The sequence below is a fragment of the Drosophila miranda genome, chromosome 4, assembly GCF_003369915.1.
Source record: "Drosophila miranda strain MSH22 chromosome 4, D.miranda_PacBio2.1, whole genome shotgun sequence".
Taxonomy (NCBI): domain Eukaryota; kingdom Metazoa; phylum Arthropoda; class Insecta; order Diptera; family Drosophilidae; genus Drosophila; species Drosophila miranda.
Genome location: NC_046677.1, coordinates 19686442 through 19709621, shown reverse-complemented (window position 1 = coordinate 19709621; position 23180 = coordinate 19686442). Strand labels below are relative to the sequence as shown.

General features: G+C 47.5%; 2 protein-coding genes across 2 annotated transcripts; both read left to right on the top strand.

Moving 5' to 3' along the window:
• Positions 1-6747: 6747 nt before the first annotated feature.
• Positions 6748-9312, top strand: LOC108163467. The gene has a single exon (XM_017298764.2). It carries the CDS (start codon positions 6834-6836, stop codon positions 9225-9227), a length of 2394 nt encoding a protein of 797 aa, XP_017154253.1. The 5' UTR covers positions 6748-6833; the 3' UTR covers positions 9228-9312.
• A 2729-nt stretch (positions 9313-12041) lies between these two features.
• Positions 12042-17431, top strand: LOC108164230 (protein obstructor-E). The gene is made up of 6 exons (XM_017299861.2): positions 12042-12106; positions 12277-12341; positions 15139-15373; positions 15541-15659; positions 16743-17139; positions 17206-17431. Exons 1-6 carry the CDS (start codon positions 12057-12059, stop codon positions 17357-17359), a joined length of 1020 nt encoding a protein of 339 aa, XP_017155350.2. The 5' UTR covers positions 12042-12056; the 3' UTR covers positions 17360-17431.
• The last annotated feature ends 5749 nt before the right edge of the window (positions 17432-23180 follow it).

Sequence of the window (23180 nt, the reverse complement as noted above, 5' to 3'; positions counted from 1 at the left end):
AGAACAGATACTCCATGCTGGCAACTATTTAATTTGCCATACAACTGGGTTCGTGGTCGTACAGTACTAGTATGTACATCCACTCCGACTGGGGGCGGGCATGAGCAGATACTATTTCATCAGAACCTTGGCCACATTCCGGAGGAGCATTTCCATTCGTCCGCTGTCAAAGTCAGGCCTGCTGCTCCAGTGGGTGCTGGAGGGGGTGGGGAAATTCCAATTGTATATTAAATACTTTCCATTAAGTTTACAGCAAATTTTAATTACAATCCCGTTGCTTCCGCCATTTAACACAAAACAATTTCCGCCGCCCATACATATTTTAGATCAAATATTGCAACTGCTGCATGGCTCTGACTGAAGGGACAGCTGCTCGTACAGCGTACTTTGGGGGGTGGCGGATCGGTTGTGAGTGGGGATGGCATTTGGAGGTTCGCATGGGGGGGCATGGGTGGCGAGGGAGTTGCCTAAATGGCTTTTTTTCTACTCTGCTGGGCGGTTGGGCTGCCATGAAATGTGAAAGTCAGTTCGTGGATACGTGACTTGAGCGTGTCTGTGGTCGAAGGCACAGGAGGGGATTGTGGGCGGCCCCGTGTGTGAATGTTGCACAAACGCATCCTCTGTTTACTTATTTAACACAATTTTCACATTTCATAATTCAAGTCGGAGGGTTAGAAGTGGCAGCCGGCAACCAGCAGCCAGCAGACAAGCATGGCACCGCACTCAGCGTGATGGGTTGATACGAGTATGTGTCTGGTGGTAGGCAGTGCCAGTGGGCGGGAACTGTTGCGGCACGCATGCGTAACCTCGCCTCGGGGTGTAGATGTTGGTCTCCTGGCAATCTATTTTTTTTTTTTATTTACTTATTTATTTGTATTTTGCCATTTTATGCTACACTGCAGTTTTGGTGCTGCATTTTTTGTCCGAGATAAGTGGAAAGCGCTGTCGGGAGAGCTCGCCGGATCTCCGAATGCAGCGACAACCTTGAAAAGCACTCAACAAATAAAAGCCCCAAACACCCTTCGGTCACAATTATGAAGCTGGCAGGAGTTCATCTGATTGCCGAGGCAACTCACGTATGAGCACTCACGGGCCTGACTTATGATTCCTTTGAACACTTTCAGCCTTGCAAGTTGCAACAGAAAACTTAGTCCTGATGTTTGCACATTGCACAAGGATTGCACATGTGCCTGGGGCTGCAGAAATCAAAGGTCTGCTCGTGACTTCGTGTATGTCACGAAATTATGTCCTAGATTGAATTTGATTGATTCCAGGGAAAGGCCAGCTCCAGTCTTCGATCTGAGATGACGAAGGTAGTGGAGAACTTACCTCACGACCTCTTGAATAGCTGTTAACGGAGAGGATCGCTGGGGAGTCCATAAAACGTAGCTAATGGAAGCCAAATATTGCTCTGGCCATTTTTTTAGAGAGTTCCCTGCGAGGGCTAGTTTGGTTTTTTTCCGGCTGGTCCGCAACTTCCGCGCTCATAAAAGCACTCCTAAAGGTAATTGTTTAAAAATGGTTTTATTCAGTTATGGCGCAGGGTCCTACGTGAACACATACACTGTCCGTAGCCCATACCCCATACGCCACATGCCACACCCCGTACCCCCTACCCCATTGCCCATAGATCGCATGTCTAGTCATGTGTGCGCCCTGTCCATGTAAATTTAAGCAACTCTCCAAACTAACAACCGACGCAAATTGCTGCTGTTGCGGTTTATTTTGTGTTGCAAAAATATGCAGTACCCATCCCCGTCGCCATCCCCCCTGTCTGTCTCCTCTCCCTGACATCTGCCTCTACAGCTGTAGTCTTCCACTTTCCGCTCTGGCAGCAGAGGTGCGGACTCCTCTTGTGGCGCATTGTTTGGCTTGACTTTTTGTTGCCCGTTCCCCGAACGTTGTTGCGTTCGTTGGTTGTTGGTTGTTGCTTGTCGTGATGTGTGTTTGGCTGGGCTTGTTATTTTACCCAAAAGCTGTTAAATTGCTAGAAACAAAACAGGGCAGGTCTGGGCCGGGCCGTGCCGGGCGTCGCGGCGTGGCGTGGCCGGACACTTTATGAGAAGAAGTTGCTATGTGGCCACATAGCATCGGCCACTGGCAGAGGGGCTGCGTCCATGCCTGCATTAGGCCATAAATATTAAAGCGGGTGTCAAAAGGAATATGTGGTGCGAAATGCTTTGAATGCTGCTTACAGCCAGTGGCTGCTGGGTAACGTGCGTTTCAACAATGAAATAAAAGCACCGCGATATGAGAGCACTCCCCCCGAGGGCAACTCCACGAACGTGCCCGGGCTGATCCCTTTGAGCCGGCGATAGTGAAGAGCTTCAATCGAGCCATAGTTTCCTTAACCCTTAACCCTTAAGCCATAAATCAAAATGAGCAAATGCGTGGGTGCGTGGATGTGTCCCTCATCTGGCAAGCCATATTTCATTGTCCCAATGTCCTGGAAAGTTTTCATTTAACAGAGAATTAATTAAAATTTTTCAAAAACTTGCGTGCTCACCTTGAACGGCACGCCCCGGCTGGGGGGTTGTGCCACCCACAAATGTTTTAATCAAAAATCTTAGCTGGCCAAAGGATTTTTTTTTCGCTTCATGCCCGAAAGTATTCTTAACAAATTATTCAAGACCAAGTATCTTTCTTAGTGTGCAAGAAATTACTTTTTATTATTTATTGTATGCTGAGCCCTTTTTGCGATGTGTTAAGAAATTACTTGGCCCATTCCATGGCAGGCAGCACAGCACAGCACAGCACAGCCTGACATTGAACTCCGGAACTACTGGGACGAGTGCGAAGCGCGGAGGATTTTTTATTAAGTTTCAAACGCTCAAGAGCTTTGCATTTTATCTGGCTGCCAGCCTTTGAGCGGGCTTGAGCTTAACTTTTGGACTACTCAAAGTATCGAGCCTTTCTTATTTGTTATGAAAACTTCAAGTTGGCCAAAGAATGGGGAACGGCAGAGCACGGCACGGCACAGCGTGGCATAGCAGAGGGAGGGATACGACAAGTGCAGCTCTCTGGCTTAACGTCTATGAAAAGCTGCTCAAGAACATGCCTTTGACTGGGAGTGGGAAAGGCAAAAAGCCATGCGTACGGCCGCCTCGACTCGACTTGACTCCTTTACCCAGCGCTAGTGCTTCCTGCGTGTGTATTTCTGTGTTTCTATCTATGTTTTTGAGTGTCTGTGTGTGTGTGTGTGTGTGTGTGTGTGCCTGTGACGGGGGTGTTGGTTTTTCTTTTGGGGTGTTTGTGTGTGTTTACCACTACTTATGTAAGGGGAAGTTGTTGGCTTCCTAAACGGATATACCGACTTCAAATAGTTTTTTTTTTGTTGTTCAGTAAGCTTCATTCTTTTATGCTTCTTTATTCCCTTTTTGCAATTGTTGTGGTTGCACTTTTTGTTTGGTGCCGGCATCGGAACGGGATCCTTTGCTCCTTTGCTCCTTTACTCCTTTACTCTTCTGCAGGTCCGCCTTTAAATTGCGGAAGGCACGTGCCTGAGGTGAGCACTGTGGAGCCAACGCAATACAATGCAATGATGAGTTGTGGAATACGCTCGGAAACTTATACTGCTCCTGGGTATCACTGAAGCTTCTCGACTTTGCGACCCTGGCTGCTACTGATACGTGTTGGTTGCTTCGTTTGGACCCAAGTTGTCTGTGCTCCACTCCTGTTACTGTTCTGTTCCTCTTCCTGGCTCGATATCACACTGGCATCGCCGGCCCCACTGCCCACTGCGACCAGTACTCGTCGAAGATGCACAGATTCCCTGTGCTGTGCGATGTGTGCTTGGTGTTCAGTTCACTTGCTGTTTTATATTTACCCACAGCCACTTGAAGTTCATCGTTTACAAACATATTTTCCCCATCACATTCTGCGGGGGCTCTTAAGCTCGCTCCATTCTGTGAAGGCAAAAGTGCTTATCGCTTTATGATGGGTTCTGTTCAGGTCAGAGGAAGAGTTTTCATCTCCCTCGCTCTCTGTTGCTTATCAAAAGCAAAATGTGGCAATTATAAACTTGAGCTTCAGTGTTCGATGGCCATTCGTTTGATAAAGCCATTAGGATATTCCATACGGGCAGCATTAAATAAGCAAAAGCCCAAGCAGCTCGGAAAGTTTTGTTGATCATTTTAAATATCCAGCTCGGCATTTTTGCTTAATTACAGCTAAAGGAAAAAAGTGGAGAGTAGAAAGAAAAAGAGCAATGAAAATGGGGAGCTGCAAAAATTTGTGCTGCATAAATTCATTTCGCTTATTACGCCACCGCCAACACGCAGGACAAAGCATCGGTGGGCAAATGGTGGGCAGAGCAGGAGCGGGAGCTGCCCTCTCCTCTGGAATGGAATGGAATGGAATCGGGAGCTGGCTTCCAGGGCCAGGCCATGGGGTGTCACAGCATAATCACGCCTTGACCACCTGTCCGCGTAGACAGGGCCAGTCCCCCCCCCCCCCCACACCCACACCCTCTATATATTGCAACGACCTCCTCATCCGACGGCCTATCCGACATCGCCATGGTCGTTGCAGTACATTTAATCTCGGTAACATTTCCTTTGGCGTCGACGACGCAGCCTGTGCAGCCTGTGGTATAACATTTCCTACCTGGAGTCCCTTCCTTCGTTTCCTCAGTTTTCCCAGCCTCCCCAGGTCCCCTTCTTTCCCCTGCCTTGCCATGTGTATGGCCGGGGCTGCGACAACCCTTTGCTGTTGGCGTCGTCGTCGACGTTGTCGAAAACAAAAATTAGTCCTGCCGTAAAATGGCCAAAGGAAGTGGCAAGGACCAACCGACCGACTGACTGCAGTAACCGACTCTGGCAGTAAAAATTCGTAATGTGCAGCTAATTAAGTTCAAAGCATAGTTTCAGGCGCTGGTCCCAGTCGGTCTAGTCCTCGCCCATTTAGCCCGCAGCCACCGGCCCAACAGCCTTTGCAGTGCACGAGTATATCTGGATGGGCGGATGATAGTGGGGCGAGCCAAGTTGACAGTCCCAATCCTCTGTGAAGTTTTGTATGATTGGCCCTGGCATGTCCTGTCCGCCCACCTGTGGTCGAAGTTGGGTCGAAGCTTTGTGGCTGCCATATCCTTTATTTATGCGCAAATAAAATTACAAAAATTGATTCAATTGCCAGTCCGCAGTAGAAAGGGAATCAATTTTCATTCATCTCTACGTCAGGCCAGAGCGGCAAGGGTCGCCATGGAGTCGAGGCTCCTCGTACTCCTCGTAGAGCTTCAGTTGAAGAGGCGGAGGCGCCTCCTGCTATGCTGCAAATTGGATCCAGAGTAGAGGGCTTGTAGGGGGCCTTCCTTGGAGTGTAAATATTTTGTTGGCGGGCTCCTGGAACTTTGTCGTTCGGCAATGTGGGACCATTTGAAATTACTGATGAGCCAAGCCCAAGAACCGTAGTGAAAGGTTATGGACAGGCTGTAAGGACGTGCCGTTCCCCGGCTACTACAATTTTATCTACTGAAGAAGCTGCCTTCTTGAGGTTGGCACTTCATTTTATGCCGCTTAAAACTGAATGTGCTCCATTGTGCACATTAAATTTATAATTGCATAGATTGAGTCTGCATTAAAAATGCAAAATGCGTTCCATGCCACAGATGCCGCAGCTGCCACTCCGCTCCCCAGCACCGTGCACTCGTTGGCTGCCGTGTTGGGCGAGCCGAGTAACTTCATCAGGAGCATTAGCAAAGTTTTGTCGCCGCCTTATTTATATGCAAACTGTACGCTCAGTGCATAACTCAGACTTCGCACCACAATGCGACTAATTGCCACAGAGCTGAGTTACAGTAAAGAGCATTTTAAACTCATTTTGAATGCTGCAAATGCCACTGAGTGTTGATTAAATACTTTTGCATGCGCCATGCGCCAACCGTCAAGTGCGCCCTGATAGGGGCTTGTGGCTAGGGATATCAGTGCCGGCCACTCCTGCCCACTTGTTGTCGCACTACAAGACAAACATGGAACAGTCGCCATTTTGCATAAAGTGCTAACAAAACTAAACAACGACACAACACGCAACTAGTTCGGGCTCAGCTCGCCTTATTGCGCCTGGGGGTATGCAACAATATTTGTCCTGCAGTTGATAAAACTGTCCTTAACTGTTGGCCTGGTTGAGGGCGATGGCAATGGCAATGGCGGTGGCAATGGCGTCGGCGATGGCGATGGCGGTGGCGGTGGCGGCTGGTGATGTTGATGTTGATGGCGGCTGCTGATGCTGGTGGTGGTGATGGGCATGATTCCACTTCCAGTGCAGGCCCCATTGCCCCGACCATTGCCGCATTGTCGTTTTGTCTGATGAGTTTTTAAGTACAGACAATTACAAACGACATCCAAGAGCACAAATGCAATGATGTAGCCGCATGGCAGTCGCTCGCTTACTTAGCCAAGTCAAGTCTCTCCCGCGCCCCGTCCTGTCTTGGCTGAGTGTCCTGCGTGTCATGCCTGTCCTGCCCGTCTTCTATTCTTTCTCCTTTCGTTTGCGGTTATTACATTCTGCTGGGCAGTTAAGCTGCGTAATTGAATTAAATTTCGTTTTAAAATGTAAAAGGCTTTTGATTTGGTTTGTGCTCCTTGATGGAATTTGTATTCCATGAAGTAATTAACATTGGTTTCAACCTCTGAAATCTCTGACTGGCTCTTGAGGGCAGCAAAGGAGATTCCCAAAAGTAGAGATAAAGTTCCGGTAATCTTTTTTGAAAGTAACCTTCTAGTATTCTCCAGACACACATGATTAAGTACTCGTACACATAAATTTGTAGTGAACAATTTTATGGAAAAAGACAAAATTTACAAAAATATCTTCGCCTGCCAAAGAAGTTGAATCGAATGAAAATGGATGGAACCGCGCTGTCAAAGTTTTTGCAGAGTCAGAGCGTCAACTGGTTGCGGGGACTATCACGGGTGCAGATCGGTGCCTGTGACATGCTGTTCCGTGCCCTGCGGGACGACACGGAACAGGAGTCGACGTATCGTGTGTCTAGCTGCTTGTACCACTTGGGCCTTCGGCCTATGGTGACATCTTCCCGAATCAAGACCATCATGAAAATCAGTAATGGCAGCGAACTAGCCTTTCTCTATTTCATCTGGGAGGCCGAGTACAAGCCGATCGATACCTCCGCCGACTCCGAGTGCTCCCGTAAAAATTTCACGGTGAACGAACAGCTGCTCCTCTCGGCCATTGCCCACCTGGATATGCCGGCCACCTTGCGCGAGCTGGACCGACTGCTGCCCCCATGCACGCACTCGAAGAAGCTGCGACCCGGGGGCTGTGCCAAAATTAGGCACAAATCGGTAACACAGCCTAAGCCTAAGCACAGGGTTGATTGTGAGTCTCCATACTTTGCACCTCTGCCGCGGCCGAAGCTGTTCAATCCGGCGGAAAACCAACAGTGGGGACCTCCCGACAGCAAGCTGCGCTTTCCCGAATATGACAACAATAGGGGGCTGTACGAGATTCCAGAGGAGGACTTACGGTGGTTCTCCTACTACAAGCTTTCACCCGCCAAGCGGGTGATCAAGAAACTGCTGTCAGACGAGCTCAATCGCCTGACTTTGGACCCCCCGATGACGGGCGTTGGGGAGGAGGAGTCCCTGTGCCACACCCATCGCCTGGTAAAGGAAGCCGCAACAAAGAAGAAGGAGGAGGTCGCCGAGGAAGCTTTCCAGAGATGTATGTCTCTACTGGACTTGTCGGGCTCCGACAAAAAGGCCTCTCGCAAGCGGGTCACACAGAATCTAGAAAGAGAGATCGAGTGCGCAGCCGAAAAGATCCGACATTTTTCCCAGCGACAGTTGATCAAAGTCGGAAAGGTTCGCAGTGGGAAAGCGGACGGAACTTGTCAGGTGTGCACTCATCTCGTAAGCACGCCCCATACGAAAAGAGCCAGTAGGGCCGATTTGTCGATTCTTCTGGGCGCCGATTTGCATCCCAAAGCCCATCCGCTTCCGGAAGATGATGGATTGGTTAAAGTGGTGGAGCTGCAAGGAGGTCAGCATTCAAACAGACGATGTGGGGCCGGAGACTGCAAACTGGTGGAAGCAGACTGCAAACTGGTGATCGGAGACGAGATATTGGTTGAACCCAGCGAAACGGATAAGAAGTCGCTCAAAAGACATACGCGTAAAACGGCCAGCCTTTTGAATCACCCGCACAAGAGAAAGACTCGTAAGACGTCCAGCACCAGGCATACAAAGAAAAAGTCGCAGATAACCAAAGACGATTCAAAGGTGCTCACCACAGACTTTAAAAATCTCGCCGATCTCATTCCGCCCTGTAGTCGGACTCTCCAGTGTCCACGTAAAAATCCGCTAGAGCAAGAGACAGACTGTTTTACCACAAGGACCGGCCAGGGCATAGAGCTTGACTTCTTCAAGATATTCAATCTACAAGGACTTGACCTTCAAGACGTTGAGCCGGGATCGGACGACTTTCCCGTGGATCTGGAGGATAAGCAGCCGCTAATCGAGAAACTTTGCATTGCGGCCCTAGCCGGGAGCAACGGTGCGAGTCCAGGGCCAGATAAAGATAATGAATGGTCCTCGAAAGCTGTGCTCAAAGCGGCCGCAAGCTGCGCTATCGGAGTATTTAGAGAGAACGCCGCCGCAGAGGAAGCTGCAATGGCAGCTGAGAAAAAAAAGGAGGATGAGTCGAGGACGGTGCAGAGCGTGAAGCCCATTAATCCTGACGACAGGCATCAAATAGAGGCTCTGCTAAAGGCAGCCCTGAAGATCATGAAGTCCAATCCCAACTATGTTTTGGCGACATTTCCCAATGCCCACAAGGTGCCGATGCTGATAGATTGGGTGTCCAAGCGCTACGGAAAGTCATACACAAGCATGGAGATGCAGAAGCTGGTCAATTCCTCGTGTCAACTCATCAAAACTATCGGTCTAAAGGAAACGGCCCGTCAAAAAAGGATGCTAAATGTCAAAACCCGCACTGACACAGGTTTGGTCAGCTATACCCACAAAAAGAGAGTCATGTGCCAAGCCAAGAATATGAAAAAGGAATACTACGGCACACTTAATCAATTGGCTCTGGAGGAAACGCGTCTCACTTGGCTGGCCCTGCGCGGCGACTCCCACCTGGGCGGATACATCCAGGACACCTTCTTTGCCTACATGCCAGCCAACGAATCTGACCTGAAACGTCACAATCTGTGGCAATCGCGAGACTATCGCGACATGGTCTGCAGCCGTGAGCGACGTCGTCTTGCATAATGCTGTGGACAGTAGTCCTAGATGGTCCTAGATGACAGTGTGGAGCACTTACATCTGCACTTCATACCTGCATGGGTACTTACTTTTGATGTGCTCTATACTGCCCTCTTGGGCCAGCTGACATTGATTGAAAGGAGGTTGGACTGTACATTTGACGGCATTCTCGATAAGCGGATGTTCTAGAACTGTTTCCCCTGCGGACTGGGCCCGCATTATCTCCTGATCTGCTTAGTGGCGGACCCCAGAGCCAATGCACCGAACCAGGGCAAGCTGTCATTGTTCAATGAAAATGTCCATTGAAAATTGTCATTTAAAATTTCAGTCGCCTACTTATGTAAACCAAACTATGTATAATCCCAATTAAAAATGCTGATGCCCAACTAAAGGGACTTATGCCAGACAAACGAGCAGACAGACAGACAATGAATTCCAAACATGACCAAACAGAGGCTTAGTTTCAGATTTTCAGCTATCTCGCAGTTCGCAGCTCGCAGCTCGCAGATTCCCAGTACCCCTCCTCCAATCGAGTTGGGTGTGTGGGGGCCACTGTGGGGACCGCCACGCACCGTTGTTGCTCATTAATTAAAAATGGAAAAAGGGGCAAAACAACAACGGGCAGCCATGACAGCAACGATCCAAACCAAGAGGCAAGCTGTTGGCGTGTAATAGCGGTCCAATGACGCACGTGACACGTGTGGCACTGCACTGACAATTCAAAATCGACTCGCTGACAGGCAGATGACGCGGACATGCCCAGGACAGGACAGGACAGGACAGGACAGGGCGGGTAGGGCGGACAGGGCGTTGGTGGTTGCCCTCAGGAGTTTATGTATTGAATCAGTAAAGCATGTGACAGGATTATGATATAAATCATTGGATACTTTAAGGCAATCGATTTAAGTGAAAATCTCCAGGGCTTAAACCAGTAAAAATGCATCAGACAGATGTAACCTACATTTTTCAGAAAAACTTTGTAAGTTGTGCTCGGTGCTCGGTGTTCAATGGATACCCGATGCGGTGGGTAAGCAGCACCCAATCACATGCATACTCGTGTCCCCAGGCGAATGTATTGTTGCGGACACAGCAGAAAACTGTCAGATAACCGACGGCTAATACAATGAGTAAGACCATCCACCCCCATTGAATAATACCCCCTGGAGACAGATCCCCCATTGCCATTGCCATTATATTCAATTATACGACAATAACGTGGCGCTTAGGGCGCTGCGGTTACCAGAAATTGAAAATAATAATAAAGCGGAGGATAGATAAAAAGTGCAAGCTGCGGCGAGTCTCGGGGCGGGGAGCGTGGAGCGTGGACGAACCGAACCGTGCACAAGGACTTGGACCAACTATCAGCAAGAAATTATGATTAGCTTTTGGTAAAGTTTTCGACCGCAGTCAGCAGTTAGCAGTCAGCAGTCAGAGAGCGGCAGACAGCACAGCCACTTGGAAACTGCCACCGCATACTTTGCGGCGCATAAGCTGGATGGACGGACGCATTGAAGCGGGTGTCATAGAACCGTACGGATTCCAAATAGCTTCCACCGAACCCTGCGAGAACAAAAACTAAATTTCTGCAAGCGTAACGTTTTAATTTCACTCGTGATTGTTATGCCATTGTTGCATTGCATTGTGTGGGCGCTTTGTGTAATCGCTGCTAATGCGGCCAAAATTGTGCTAAGCGATTTCCCTTCCACCCCATTTTGTACCCTCTATTAAATTGCCGGCGGCCAAGCATATTTTAAAGTTGAAACATCCCAAGTGGAATGGAAAATAAGAATGCTAAGAAGCCCAGGATTATGAATAGGGGCGATTTGCATTTGCAGGCAACATTTCTTAAATACGATCTATCGCCATTCATGTCATTCCATTTAATTATGCCATTTACATAAAGCTTCCACAATTTTGCTTGAAATCTTGCTTAAATTTGCAGCTCTTGATGTGTAACAGTAAGAGTAGCACCAGTAGCAGTAGCAGGAGGACGAGGACGAGAAAAGAACAATTTGTCACAATTATAACACACAAAATGACAGGCAAACGAAAACCAAGGAGCTGGAAAACGAGCCCGGAAAGGTCGTGCCCAAGGAGGCTGTGTACCAGGCTGAGCTTTGACAAGTTAAATGTGTTTTGTGCCTGCAGAATGATGCAGCAAACGTAGTCTGAATATGCAGGAGCAGAGCCACCTGCCGACATTGAGGCGAGCCGAGGCCAACTTGTGTACGACATTTTGTCATATTTTTTGGTTAATTTCAAAAATGCAAATCATCGATGCCTGCTCGAAATGGAGCACGTCCTGTCGTCTTTTTGACAAATTTCCCATTCCTGCTCGAGAAGCGATGTGCTCGTTACAACTTTGTAAAATATCCTGGCTAGCTACGTTTCCGACTGAAATTGTGTACATACTGCTTTTCCTTGGGAGCCCGTTGCGGTTGATCATGTTTCCTAGGACGGGGCTCCCATTTGTTTACAGCTTATTGGCATAGTTGATGTTAATGGTACATGGTTGCATGGGCTTGCAGAAATGTTTTTAAACGCAAAGGTTGTTTCATTTACATTTAACGTTATCCTCTACAAAATGCTTAAATTGTGCTCTTTAAGTTTGGCTTGCTTGAGAAAGCCGGCTCTTTATAAGTACGCACGCGCGACCATCGCTTAAAGCTCGTTGAGAGAAGATAATGGAAAAAGCTTTCGATCGGCGCCCAAGTGCAGAGAGAAGAAATGTTGTGCTCTTGCAAGCTTAGCCAAAAGACTCAAAAGAGTGAGTTAAAAAAAGCTTAGCGTGCCAAGTTGATTCCAGCAGTATGCGAGCCGAATGAGAAACAATAAATGATTGGCTCCAATCAGTTTTCCAGCTCCAAGTCCAAAGCAGAAGTTTGGTGAGTGCAGTCCGGCAGCGGACGAAGTTGAAAGGAAGATAAAATGAAGTGCAAAGTGAATTTCAGTTGCTGGCGTGATGAGAAAAGCTTTCGGATTTCATTAAATGTCTTTAAAAGGGCCTGAAATCATATTAATTGCAGTTTTTAAATTATACTATCTGTCTGTGCAGGTTTACGTCGGCTAATAAAATGGCGCTTTTGAAAATTTGCATATTTGCTCTGGCTTTGACTGTGGGTAAGTCTGAAAAAGCTCTTAATTGCATTTCCCAATTAATAATACGTCATTAACACACTATGCTGCCTGTACGCCAATGTTTAAATAATTTATTCTGACTTTAATGCTCTGCACATTGCACACAATCGCCATCTAATTGTTGAACCAAAAGCAAATAAACGAAACAAACCAACAAATGGCAACGGGAACAATATGCAAATGTTGGACTAAGCCAAACAGCAAAACAGCCAAACATTTAAAAACTTTTCATGCTACATCTAAGCTGAAAATTTTGTTGTTAACATTATTTGTGCCTTTGTTTATGTGCATATCTGCACTGTTGCCCTCAAATCATGTCAATTTGCGTCTGATTTTGATGGCAGAATACACGTGTAAATATCCGTACGTAACAGACACAAAAGCCCCTGTCTATCGTGGGCATTGTGACACTTGTTGTTGTTGTCAATTTGCATAGCATTTGGTTTTTGGTTTGTTTGCTATAGTTTCGTGGCGCTGCAACTGAGAGCGCAATGGGAAATTCGGGAATTTAATTTCTGCCAAATTTTATGCTCATTTATTGTGTGAAAGCTCATTAAAAATTTGTTTGTCTCCAAATATGCAGAGCATTAAAATTTCACATTGTTAATTCGCCGGAATAAATATGCAAGCAACTGTTGCGTGCGAGGGCGTGAACGTGTGCCTGGGCGTAAGCCGAATTTTGTAATTACATTAAAATGGCCATGAAAAATATTGCAAATTGTGGCAGCTCATAATTGAATGTATTGAAATTCGGTGCTGCTGCAAAATGCAGGGATACGTTCAAACAGAAATGGAATAAATTAAATCTATATTCAACTGGGGGAAAAACTCCTTTCGTGCTGCGTGAATGCGAGCTTCGCTCGAAACAATGGAAAAGTTTTAATTTGATTGAAACACACATATTCAAAAATTGTATAATTTATTTTTCTTTCGGGCTGTGTTGACATTTTATCCTAAAATACGAATAATGTATGAGCGAATGTCGGGAATGTTGAAGGAAGTTTACCGTTCAACCCCTCCGAAATGAGCTGTCTGAGTTGAGTCCATTATCAATCTCGCATCAGTTCAATGAATGACATGAAAAAGTGCTTCAATCTGTTTATTTTTAATCTATTTAATGTTCATTGAACTTAACACGCATGCTACATGCCACATGCCACATGCACCTTTCCCCCAAGACGATGGCTCAACACCCACAACGTGTGTGACTTGAATTCAATAGCCGAAAGAAAGCGGAGCCCAAAAATGTTTAGCAACACATCCACATCAGAGGAGGGGCGGGGAGGCCAAGGGAGCCAAGGCATAGGCACACAATTAATCTAGTTTAACCGGACTGGAAACCAAGTCAAACGGGCCGGGAACGGGCCGAACAGGGCCCTCGTTTTCGACAGACCCGGCTGACTCTGTGACAAACTTGTTGACAATCTGTCAGAGCGACTGTCAGAGCCGGGACCAAGTCAGCAACTCAAACCGCATAGGCCACGCTCTGGGACGCTCCGCTTGACACACTCATACTGCAGCCAACAAAAAAACTCCCATAAAAAAGGAAAACGGCTTCATATCGGCGGCATACCGAAAAGGAAATGCCCTTGGACATCTACAGATTTAAGGACTGGCCAACAGTTTTAATGAAGTTCTCAATGGATGTTGTGAAGTATCACGCAACTAAGGACACTGTTTAATTAGAAATTTGCAGCAACTAATTTCAGTCATGTGGTTCCCACGGCGTGTGGAATTTCCCGAGTCATTTCGCTGCTATATTCTGAGCTTTTTTTATTGCGCCCCTGCCGTAGAGTATTAGCAACCTCAACTATGAAAGCTAGAGCTGCTTTTTCTTTTTTTCTTTTTTGTTTCTTGTTTGTTTTTTGCCAGTGCCAGGCCCGTGTACGAAACATGTTTCAATGACAAGCGACAGCTGCAACGGCATGAGCGACACCAGCGCCGCCTTGGTATTTCTGTTGTTGGTGTCGTGGCGCGGCGTGGCGTGGTTCTGGTTGTAGTTGTAGTTGTAGTTGCCTGGCTTAAATGTTGCCCGACACTTCACGCACTAATTGCTGTGTGGAATTGTTGCTTTATTAACGTTTAATCGAATGTCAGCCAGTCTACGTCAGCATCAGCAACTTGATGGCATTGTTGTTGCTGAGTGCGGCGGCGGTGTCGGCGGTGGCGGCACAAAAATTGAAATCGTCTTTTCTTGTTTCTCGAGTTTGTTTGCTTTTTATTTTTTTGCAACGCCTGATTGGAGTGGTTTACCTTGAAGAGTGCTCCGTGCTCCGTGCCCCGTGCTCCATGCTCCATGCTCCCTGGCTGTTGATGCAGTTGTTGCCTGCGTGTGTGATTTTGCAACTTGTCGGAAGTGCATGGCTAAAACTTGGCTTTCCGCTGATTGAGACTGTGTTTGCAGTCATCTCTTTGCACGGTTCAAGGCCTCAGCCGACGGTACATCGAAGCCGTCTTGGGCCACAGCTGATGCCGCTCAAAACAGCTGTTTACGAGCATATACAATACTATCTTGAATATACTTTCACTTTTAAGGTCGCTTGACCGCTTAGCCCATGTCGCAATATTGGCCAACAGAGAGTAAAAGCCAACGGAGCAAGGCGCCAACTCATATATGTACATACATATCTGTAGATGTTTTTTGAGTTGATCGAAACGGGTTTCTTGCAAACAAAGTGGAAAAGTTGAGCTAAAACAAAAACTAAACGTGCAGGCCACACTGAGCAAAATATGTAAACTGGCTTGATGTTAAACTAACCGGTCTCTCTTCTCATCACAGGCATCACAACAACGTTCGCCCAGCAAGCCAAGTACCGGGGACAATTCCGCATCGGTGCGGGTCATCCTCCATCGCAGCGCCATTTTCCGCCACGCGATCGCGACCCGGTCGGGGAGGCGGCTGTTGTGCCCAAGCGCAAGCAGGAGGCGGCAGAATACGAGCCCACCGAGGAGTGCCCGGAGGCAAATGGCTTCTACCCGGATAGCAAGCAGTGCGACAAATACTACGCCTGTCTGTAAGTGTCAAGCTGTCAGTTTTCAAGGAAGTTGATTGGTTTGGGATGTCGGGATGGTGCGCATGGCGCGTATGTGTAATATTGCATGCTGGAACCCCCCACCCCCCCCAAACCAGTGCGACTGTGAGAAGAAAGATTGTTTGATTGACTGTTCTATGATCTTGCAGCGATGGTGTACCCACGGAACGCCTCTGTGCCGACGGCATGGTCTTCAACGACTACACGCCTATCGAGGAGAAGTGCGACTTGCCCTACAACATCGATTGCACCAAACGGTCCAAGCTACGTGAGTATAGAGCCGGGTCTGCTTAATTTGTAAACTGCCGTTAAGTTCCCTTCCTAACGTATGCGCACCGCAACGTGCAGCAAAAAATCTCACGCCCCGTGCTATATTTAAACCGGCCCCTGCCTCAGTCTCCGTTCTGGCCAAAATCAACCCATAAACGCGCTGCGTGCCCGCACTTATTTGCTCGTTACTTCTGGCTGCGTTTTTTGTTAACTTATTTATTATGCAAACGGCATGCGAGGCGGTTAACCTAAATTGTTGTCGTCAATAGGTCTTTGGTCGCGAGGCTCGAGGCTCGAGTCTTCGGTACGGTACGGTACGGTGGGGTGTGGTGCTTTGTTTTTATTTTTCGTTTCCCAGTAGACTTGTTTTATTCGTGATTTTATTATTTCCTTGGTGCTGGTGGTGATGGTGGGGCCATCGAAATTTTAAGCCCAACCATCCCCAATTGGCTTCCCGCAGCTTTAAGCATGAAGAGAATTCTTTGACATTTGCCACGCCACGTGTAGATGTAGCATCCTTGAAACTTTTCAACAGAATACTTTATTAAAGTTTTCCTTCCCCGCATCATTCCTTGCAAACTTACCCATACGCAGTGGTAAGGAGATGCTTTAAGAACGGTATAGTCAAAAACTGGCTATAAACCGGTGTAAAATGAATTCTGTCTTTTATGTAACATTAAATATTGCCTTAAATTTAGTTTTTAAATAAATTATTTGCCAACCATCAGAGCAATTAGTGTGCACATTGTGCAGGCCCATTAGCAATTTCAATTACCTTTGTCTCTCGTTGACATATGACTAAAATAAGCATTCCATATATGTACATATATACATTTAGGAATTCACCTAAATATACATTTGTGTGCTTGCCATTTGTGCAGGCGGACAGAAAACGTAATGAATTTATAGAAGTATAGAAAGAAAAGGTTTCCATGACCAGCAGGACGCTGGGCCTAGAAATATTCTGTTTTGTGGAAAGTGCGTTAGCAGATTTTATATGTAGGTGCCAGAGATGGGATAAGGGGAATGCGATTGTTTTGCTTTGTGATTTTTAAATGGCCAACATTTTACCCGCCCACAGAAGAGCCTCAGTCCTCGCAGCACTGCCCCCGAAAGAACGGATACTTTGGCCACGAGAAGCCCGGCATTTGCGACAAGTTTTACTTCTGCGTCGATGGCAAGTTCAACATGATTACCTGCCCGCAAGGCCTGGTTTTCAATCCCAAGACCGGTATCTGCACGTGGCCCGATGAAGTGGGCGTTACTGGCTGCAAGTCGGAGGACATCTTTGAGTTTACGTGTCCCAAGGTGAATGAAAGCATTGCTGTAACCCATCCCCGCTACGCCGATCCCGACGACTGTCAGTTCTTCTACGTGTGCGTCAATGGCGATTTGCCCCGTCGCAACGGCTGCAAGCTCGGCCAGGTATTCGACGAGGATTCCAAAAATTGTGACTGGGCGCGGAAGGTTCCTGATTGGTATGATCCGTAGATCTGTTCGCTTACACCCCATTTTAATGTCTCCTGCCTGTTTTTTTTTACTAGTGCTGACTGGTACAAGGATCGTTTAACTGATGCCGAGCTCGATGAGCTCGAGAACCCGAAACCGAAGTCCACAACAACCAAGAGGCCACCACGTGTCCGGGGCCCATCAAGGCGCAAGCCCAAGCCCAAGGTGGAAGAGGAGGAGGAGGCCTAAGCGTCGACTGTTTAGTATTTAGTGTACCAGTGAACTGCACAATTAAAAGCTTGTAGGAGGTATAATTAATGGTGCGGCGTCTGTTTTCCCTAATCCGACTGATTACAGAGCCACTTCGCAGCAACTCGTTAAGCCCCATCTTCAATGCGAGTTCGATACGTTCGATGCCAGTAGGCAATCCGCAGCTAGCTGCAGAATTAGCCCTTTCGTCGCAGAGCCCCTCTAAATGTAATATGCATGGGAATTTGTGTGAGGAGAACTTGATGGGGTGCCAAAACGACAGGATTTTATGCGCATGCAGTGTGCACAATCCATGCACTCTCCGCTTAGCCCTGGAGTGCCATCCCATGCCATCCCATGCCATCCCGTGCCATTCCGTGCCACCCCTCCCGTCCTCCACTTCTTTGTTCCATCCACTGACATGACGAAATCAATGCTTGCCACTGCCCGACTCTTCTCTGAGAGTTTTTCCCAATGCCTGCAGCGCATAAATTCAATTTGCCGATGAGCGTGCACAAAAGTATGCAACAAAATGGCAACAGCTCGACACAGATACAGATGCTCGTACACACGCATACACACTGTGGAACATGGCACATGGAACATGTGTATGACGTTTGGCAGACAAGAAGCATTCGATAAAACGCATTGAAATTGCATTGTGAAAATTGTGAGCAGTTGAAAGGCAAGATTTACAGTGGCCATTGCCTGAAAGAGGGGGACCAAGCGAAAGCGGACAGTCATGGCGGGAGTTTGTGGGGAAGGTCTGGAAGGAAGCGAAAGGGTTCAATAAAGAAGGAAATCTTATTGTTTAAGCACTAAAGCACTAGAATCCCAGAAAACGATGACATTTTACTTGGCAGTGCTTGAAAATTTGTTTAAATCTATTTATTCATTCTATTGGCAACTGATTGCGTCCTGAAACCAGTCGTCTGGTTTGGGGTAACGATAAACGGATTCTGTGAATGATATAAGCTGGAAATTGGTAATAAGAAGGCAGGGCCGGTTTGGGATTGCAGCCAAGGAGAGCTGGTGCTCCACTCGCTACAATGCTGACCCGTTGGCTAGATAAGTTCTATCTATCTATTGTACAATGTTGTGTCAATAAACCCTGCCTCCAGCACCTGCCTTCGTCTTTCCATCGCTTCATTGATTGCCATACAAATTGAATAAGGTCTGGAAAAATTCCAAGTGCTCTCAGGACTCGGCTGGTTCTCTCCTTTCAGTCCTTCTCTTTGACTGCCCGGTTTGCTTTTTTTTGGTGTTAATGAGCCACAGCCACGACCCATCTAACGGCGACTTATGACGCGGTCACTCGCATAGTGCACAGGCCTCGTGACACAGACAGCCACAGCCACACCCATCTCCCATCAACCACGAAGCGGGAGGAAACGCCTACGGAGCATCTGCGTCTAATTAATCAACCAACACACATTTCCATATATACTCGTGCCCGTACTCGTACGCAGGTATGTGCACGTCGGTGTATGGCGCAGTGAACACACGCCCTATACACCGATACACCCCGTACACCCCGTACACCCCGTACACCCTATACTCAAAGCTCGCCGTGCTGTCAAGAATTTGGCACGTCCTGTGACCTCCGCTTCCCCACGTCGTTTGCGTCGTGTCAGCTCGACAATGGACCCCTCTCTTCCTCGTCTGCCGCAGCAAGCGCTGTCTGGGGGTGTGGGTCCACGGGCAGGTCCATCTAAAAAGCATTTCGTCGAACTCAGCGCCTACTTAATCAAGTGTAACATGGACATGTCCAAGTTCACCTGCCGCTTGACATATTGCGCCACGGCCCTTCTCCGGTTCTCCGACCAGCTAGTGCCCTTAGCAATGTCCTTGTTGGAGACTGCTTTGCTTCCCCGTCTGCTGGTCAGCATGCGTTCGTATCAAATGTCAAATTTGACATAAACAAGTGTTTACATAATGACAACAACAATTTGCGTAATTGTCACTGGCAGGAGCACCAGCAGCAGCAGCAGCAGCAGCGATGTCGGGATGGGCACGGACCGGCGGCCATCGGCGATGGTGGACCAGCTCGTTGACTGTTCAAACAGTACCCCTGGGCTTCCCTAAGGCAGGCGGAATCACAATCACTGTCTCCTGATTCAGGATGCATTCCGCCCCCGTTATGGATTTTCTTCATTGTCCCTTTATAGCCATACGAGATACTTGGGTTGTTCGCGTGGGTGATTAATTGATGGGGGAGTGGTGGGCTTGGTGAGGTCAGAAAAACCCCATTCATTGTATTGCGATTAAGAGTTACACAAGTCTGAAGGTCAAGATGTACTTTGGCTTGGATAAGCTCTGCCAATCTGTTCCTTGCAGGGATAAGAAACAATCAACTGCCGCGAGTGTCCAGCCACAGCACACTTTCTGTGAGAACCAGTCCTGCCTTGGCCACTGTTTTAGCTTCTCTTCATTATTAGCAAAAGAAAACGAGGTATTGTGCCTTATGCTCGGCAAAAGTTGATTGTGTGGGCCCTTGGGCTATTTGCTTTCTTGATGAAATAATTAAATGTCATTCATTGAGGTCGTTTGTCGTTTATTCTTGGCGCCTTCGCTTGCCTTCTTTGCCTCTTCCTGGCTTCTGCTTTCTGCTCTCGTCTCGGCCTAGTGTAATTGTTGACCACTTTCGTATATCCTTTTTGCGCCTTGTGCCGGCTAATTTGTGCAGACAGGGCCTGAGGGTCGGGCAGCACGGCCTTTTCCTGTTCGGTGCGGGCCCAGCTTTTGATTTCAGTTATTGTACGCATGTTGAGCCCTCATCTTCTTCCGCATCCTCAGCACCAGCTCCAGCCTCAACTCCAGCCTCAACTCCAGCCTCAGCCTCAGCGTCGTAAGTTCATTAAACTTTTGGCCGGGCTGCGCATTTAGTTTGCTAATTAAGTGTTGCATACTCTTCTTCTGGGGCTTCTGGGGCAGTCCAAGTTTAATGAACTAATCGTCGTTGACGTCACACCTGACGCATCTTGTCTAGGAATTTGCATATTCATAAGTGCGCCGTCAAATACAGCCACAGCCGCAACAGACAGGCGGGAAAGGAAAACGTCTGAATCAGCTTGACATCCAATTTGCTGCAAAAGTTTTGGGTCTTGGCCAGTTTTCAATTTGATAAAAAGCCATGAGTTCGGTCGGCGTCCTCTGCAATCCGGCGTGGATGCTCCAGAGAGGACTAAAGTTTGGGCAGACTTTATTGCCCTGCCAAGCGCCGGAGGAAAATCAATTCTGATCCTTGTAAAATCGCGCCTCGAAGAACCCAATTGCAGGTGGCACCTAGGAAGACATATCCAACTATGACCCGACTATGGCGATAGCGACTTTTCATATGCCTCTATACTTCTTCCAGGCGGCCCGAAAGTCTGCTGTTATGTTGTGCCAACTTTAAAACTGTCAAACGGACAGCCAAATGCCAACCCAAAACTGTCAAAAGTTATGAATTTGCCAACTTACACCCAGCCAGCCACAGCCACAGCCCCAGCCACAGGCACGCGGATCTATGCGTCTATGCGTGCGCGTGTGGCTGTGCCTGTGGGGATGGGATGGGCCTCCTCTGGATTACAATTAATGTGAAAAAGCAATTTGAACTGGTAGCTGGTAGCTGGTAACTGGTAACTAGTACAGCTACCGAGAATTATGCTACTCGCCTGTGTTGGCCTGGCTCGCCTTAGGCATCCCATATAAATCATATGAATTTATTATGATGATGGCATAAATCATAGAGCTGTGCAATATATAAAATTGCACCACTTTATGCTTTTGTTGGTGTCGGTTCGAAGCAGCTCGGGGGGTCGGCATTGTTTTCGTTGTTTAAACACCGCAAAATATGCAATTCAAGCGATACCAGTTGACAACTAGAACCAGCCCCATCCCCAGCCCCAGTACCTCTGGAGCTGCGCCATGACCAGAGCAGGACCCTGTCAACGTTTGGTCACTGAACAGAGTGCACCGCTGCGGCGAAATTTTTAGACATCTCTGCACACGTATTCGTATTTGTGTTTCATACCAGGCTGGGGTTCGGGTTCGTCGGTCAGTGCTAAGCCCAACATCCCAAACATTTTTGCTCCATAGAAATGAATTTCTTTGTTTTTGTGTGCTGGGTCTAAGCTTGGGGCGCGCACTGCAGCCGCTTCCGGAACGGTCCCTGGTCCCTGGTCCCTGGTCCCTGTCCACTGGCCCCTGGATGTTGGCTTCTCTGGACATTCGCAATTTGTTTTTAGTGGCCTGTTTGTATTGTAAGTATTGTTGGAGTTGTTGTAGTTTTTTGGCGGCTGTCACTTTTCATTGCCCTGGCATGTTCATAATTTCCATGTTAATATTGCCCTTGAGTCACAATTCAGCAATGAAATTAACTCGACTGTGCGCCCTGCGGTCCCGGCTAGCCCAACAAAAACATGTCCATTGCAATTAGCATATGAGCAACAAACCATACGAGCATGTGGCAGGCGGAGCTTGAGAGGGAGTGGAGTTTGTGGTCAAATTGTGGGCGGGGCCGGGCTTGTAATTTATGGAATTCCAGCTTAGGGACTTGTGCGCTCATTCGATCACGAAGGCGGTTAGCGGGCAAGCCGCATTTTTAATTTGATGTATATTTCTGGGGATTAGGTTTGAGAGCCACGATGATAAAGTATACGCCAGGTTGGCCTCGACTGGGACGTGTTCCAATTAACGATTTAAATATTTAAGCAATCTAAACTATTCATCCATCCATCCATCTACTTAAGTGGTAAAATACTATAGAAAATATTCTATTTTCCGTTTGAACTGAGGAAATTCGTTTTAATTTAATTGCAAAATTTCATTCAATGTGGTTATACGTACGTTTATTCTGTGTATTATTTAAACTCAAACAAATTATGCATATACATTTTCATTTTCACTATTCCTAAACCAAACACCAGGCTCCCTGCAATTGCAAACTTTTGTGCCAAAAGATCCTAGGGCACAGCAGCAAAACAACAATAAACGCGGCAGCAACATCCACAACTTTAAACATCCTCATACACTAGCCGAAAGCTGGAAAACAATTTCGAAACAAAATATAAATTCTGTAGAATTCTTGTGGGAGCATTTAAAAAATGTATGCGGTCAGTGACTGCTGTTGCCTCAGTCTCTGCCTCTGCCTCCGCCACTATTGCTTTTCTGTGCCTTGGCTCACATTCTCTCTGTCCTTTTGCCAGCTTAATTTAAAACAGCACAGGAATCAATACACTCCAACTCTACTAAATGGGATACTGGGATACTCGGAAGAGTTTCCTTTCTGTTTCTCCGAGTGAGATAAGCGAGCGACGAGCTGAGCAAATGCATTTCGTTAGTTATCCTGCCATAAAGTCGTATAGAAAATGGAAATTTCCAATTCCAATTGACTGCCGGCTGTCGACGTGGTTTGGATTCTCGAATTTTATTATATTTCTTGCCGAAAACACGACCATAACTCTTTAAGTTACCGCAGCTCGAGATCATGCGTTCAGCATGCATGCCCCATGCGGCATGATGTCTTCCTCACCGTCGCTCGTCAGAGCTTTCGAGACAGGGCGGCAGCTTAAACTATGCAGCAGCAATCTGTGCTAACAACAAACTTGGTCGAGAGTGTCTACGCTTGACTGTGCTGCATATTTAAAGGCGCTTAAGTGCCGGCAAAAAGTGCAACCTGAAGCAGAGTGGAAGTGGAAACGGAAGGAGTTAAGTGGAGTGGGGAACGGGAGGGCCGGAGGGCAGGAGGGCAGGGGCACACGACATGCGTCGTCATCTGACACATCATTCATGCTGTTTTTGAGCCCTGATTGTTTTGAGTGTCTGGCATCATCCGCAC

Excerpts from the sequence above, each read along its gene's own strand:
- LOC108163467 (XM_017298764.2), top strand. The coding sequence starts at position 6,834 with ATGAAAATGGATGGAACCGCGCTGTCAAAGTTTTTGCAGAGTCAGAGC.
- LOC108164230 (XM_017299861.2), top strand. The coding sequence starts at position 12,057 with ATGATTGGCTCCAATCAGTTTTCCAGCTCCAAGTCCAAAGCAGAAGTT. Across the intron at positions 15,374-15,540 it reads GACAAATACTACGCCTGTCT|CGATGGTGTACCCACGGAAC; the intron begins GTAAGTGTCAAG and ends ATGATCTTGCAG. Across the intron at positions 15,660-16,742 it reads CACCAAACGGTCCAAGCTAC|AAGAGCCTCAGTCCTCGCAG; the intron begins GTGAGTATAGAG and ends ACCCGCCCACAG.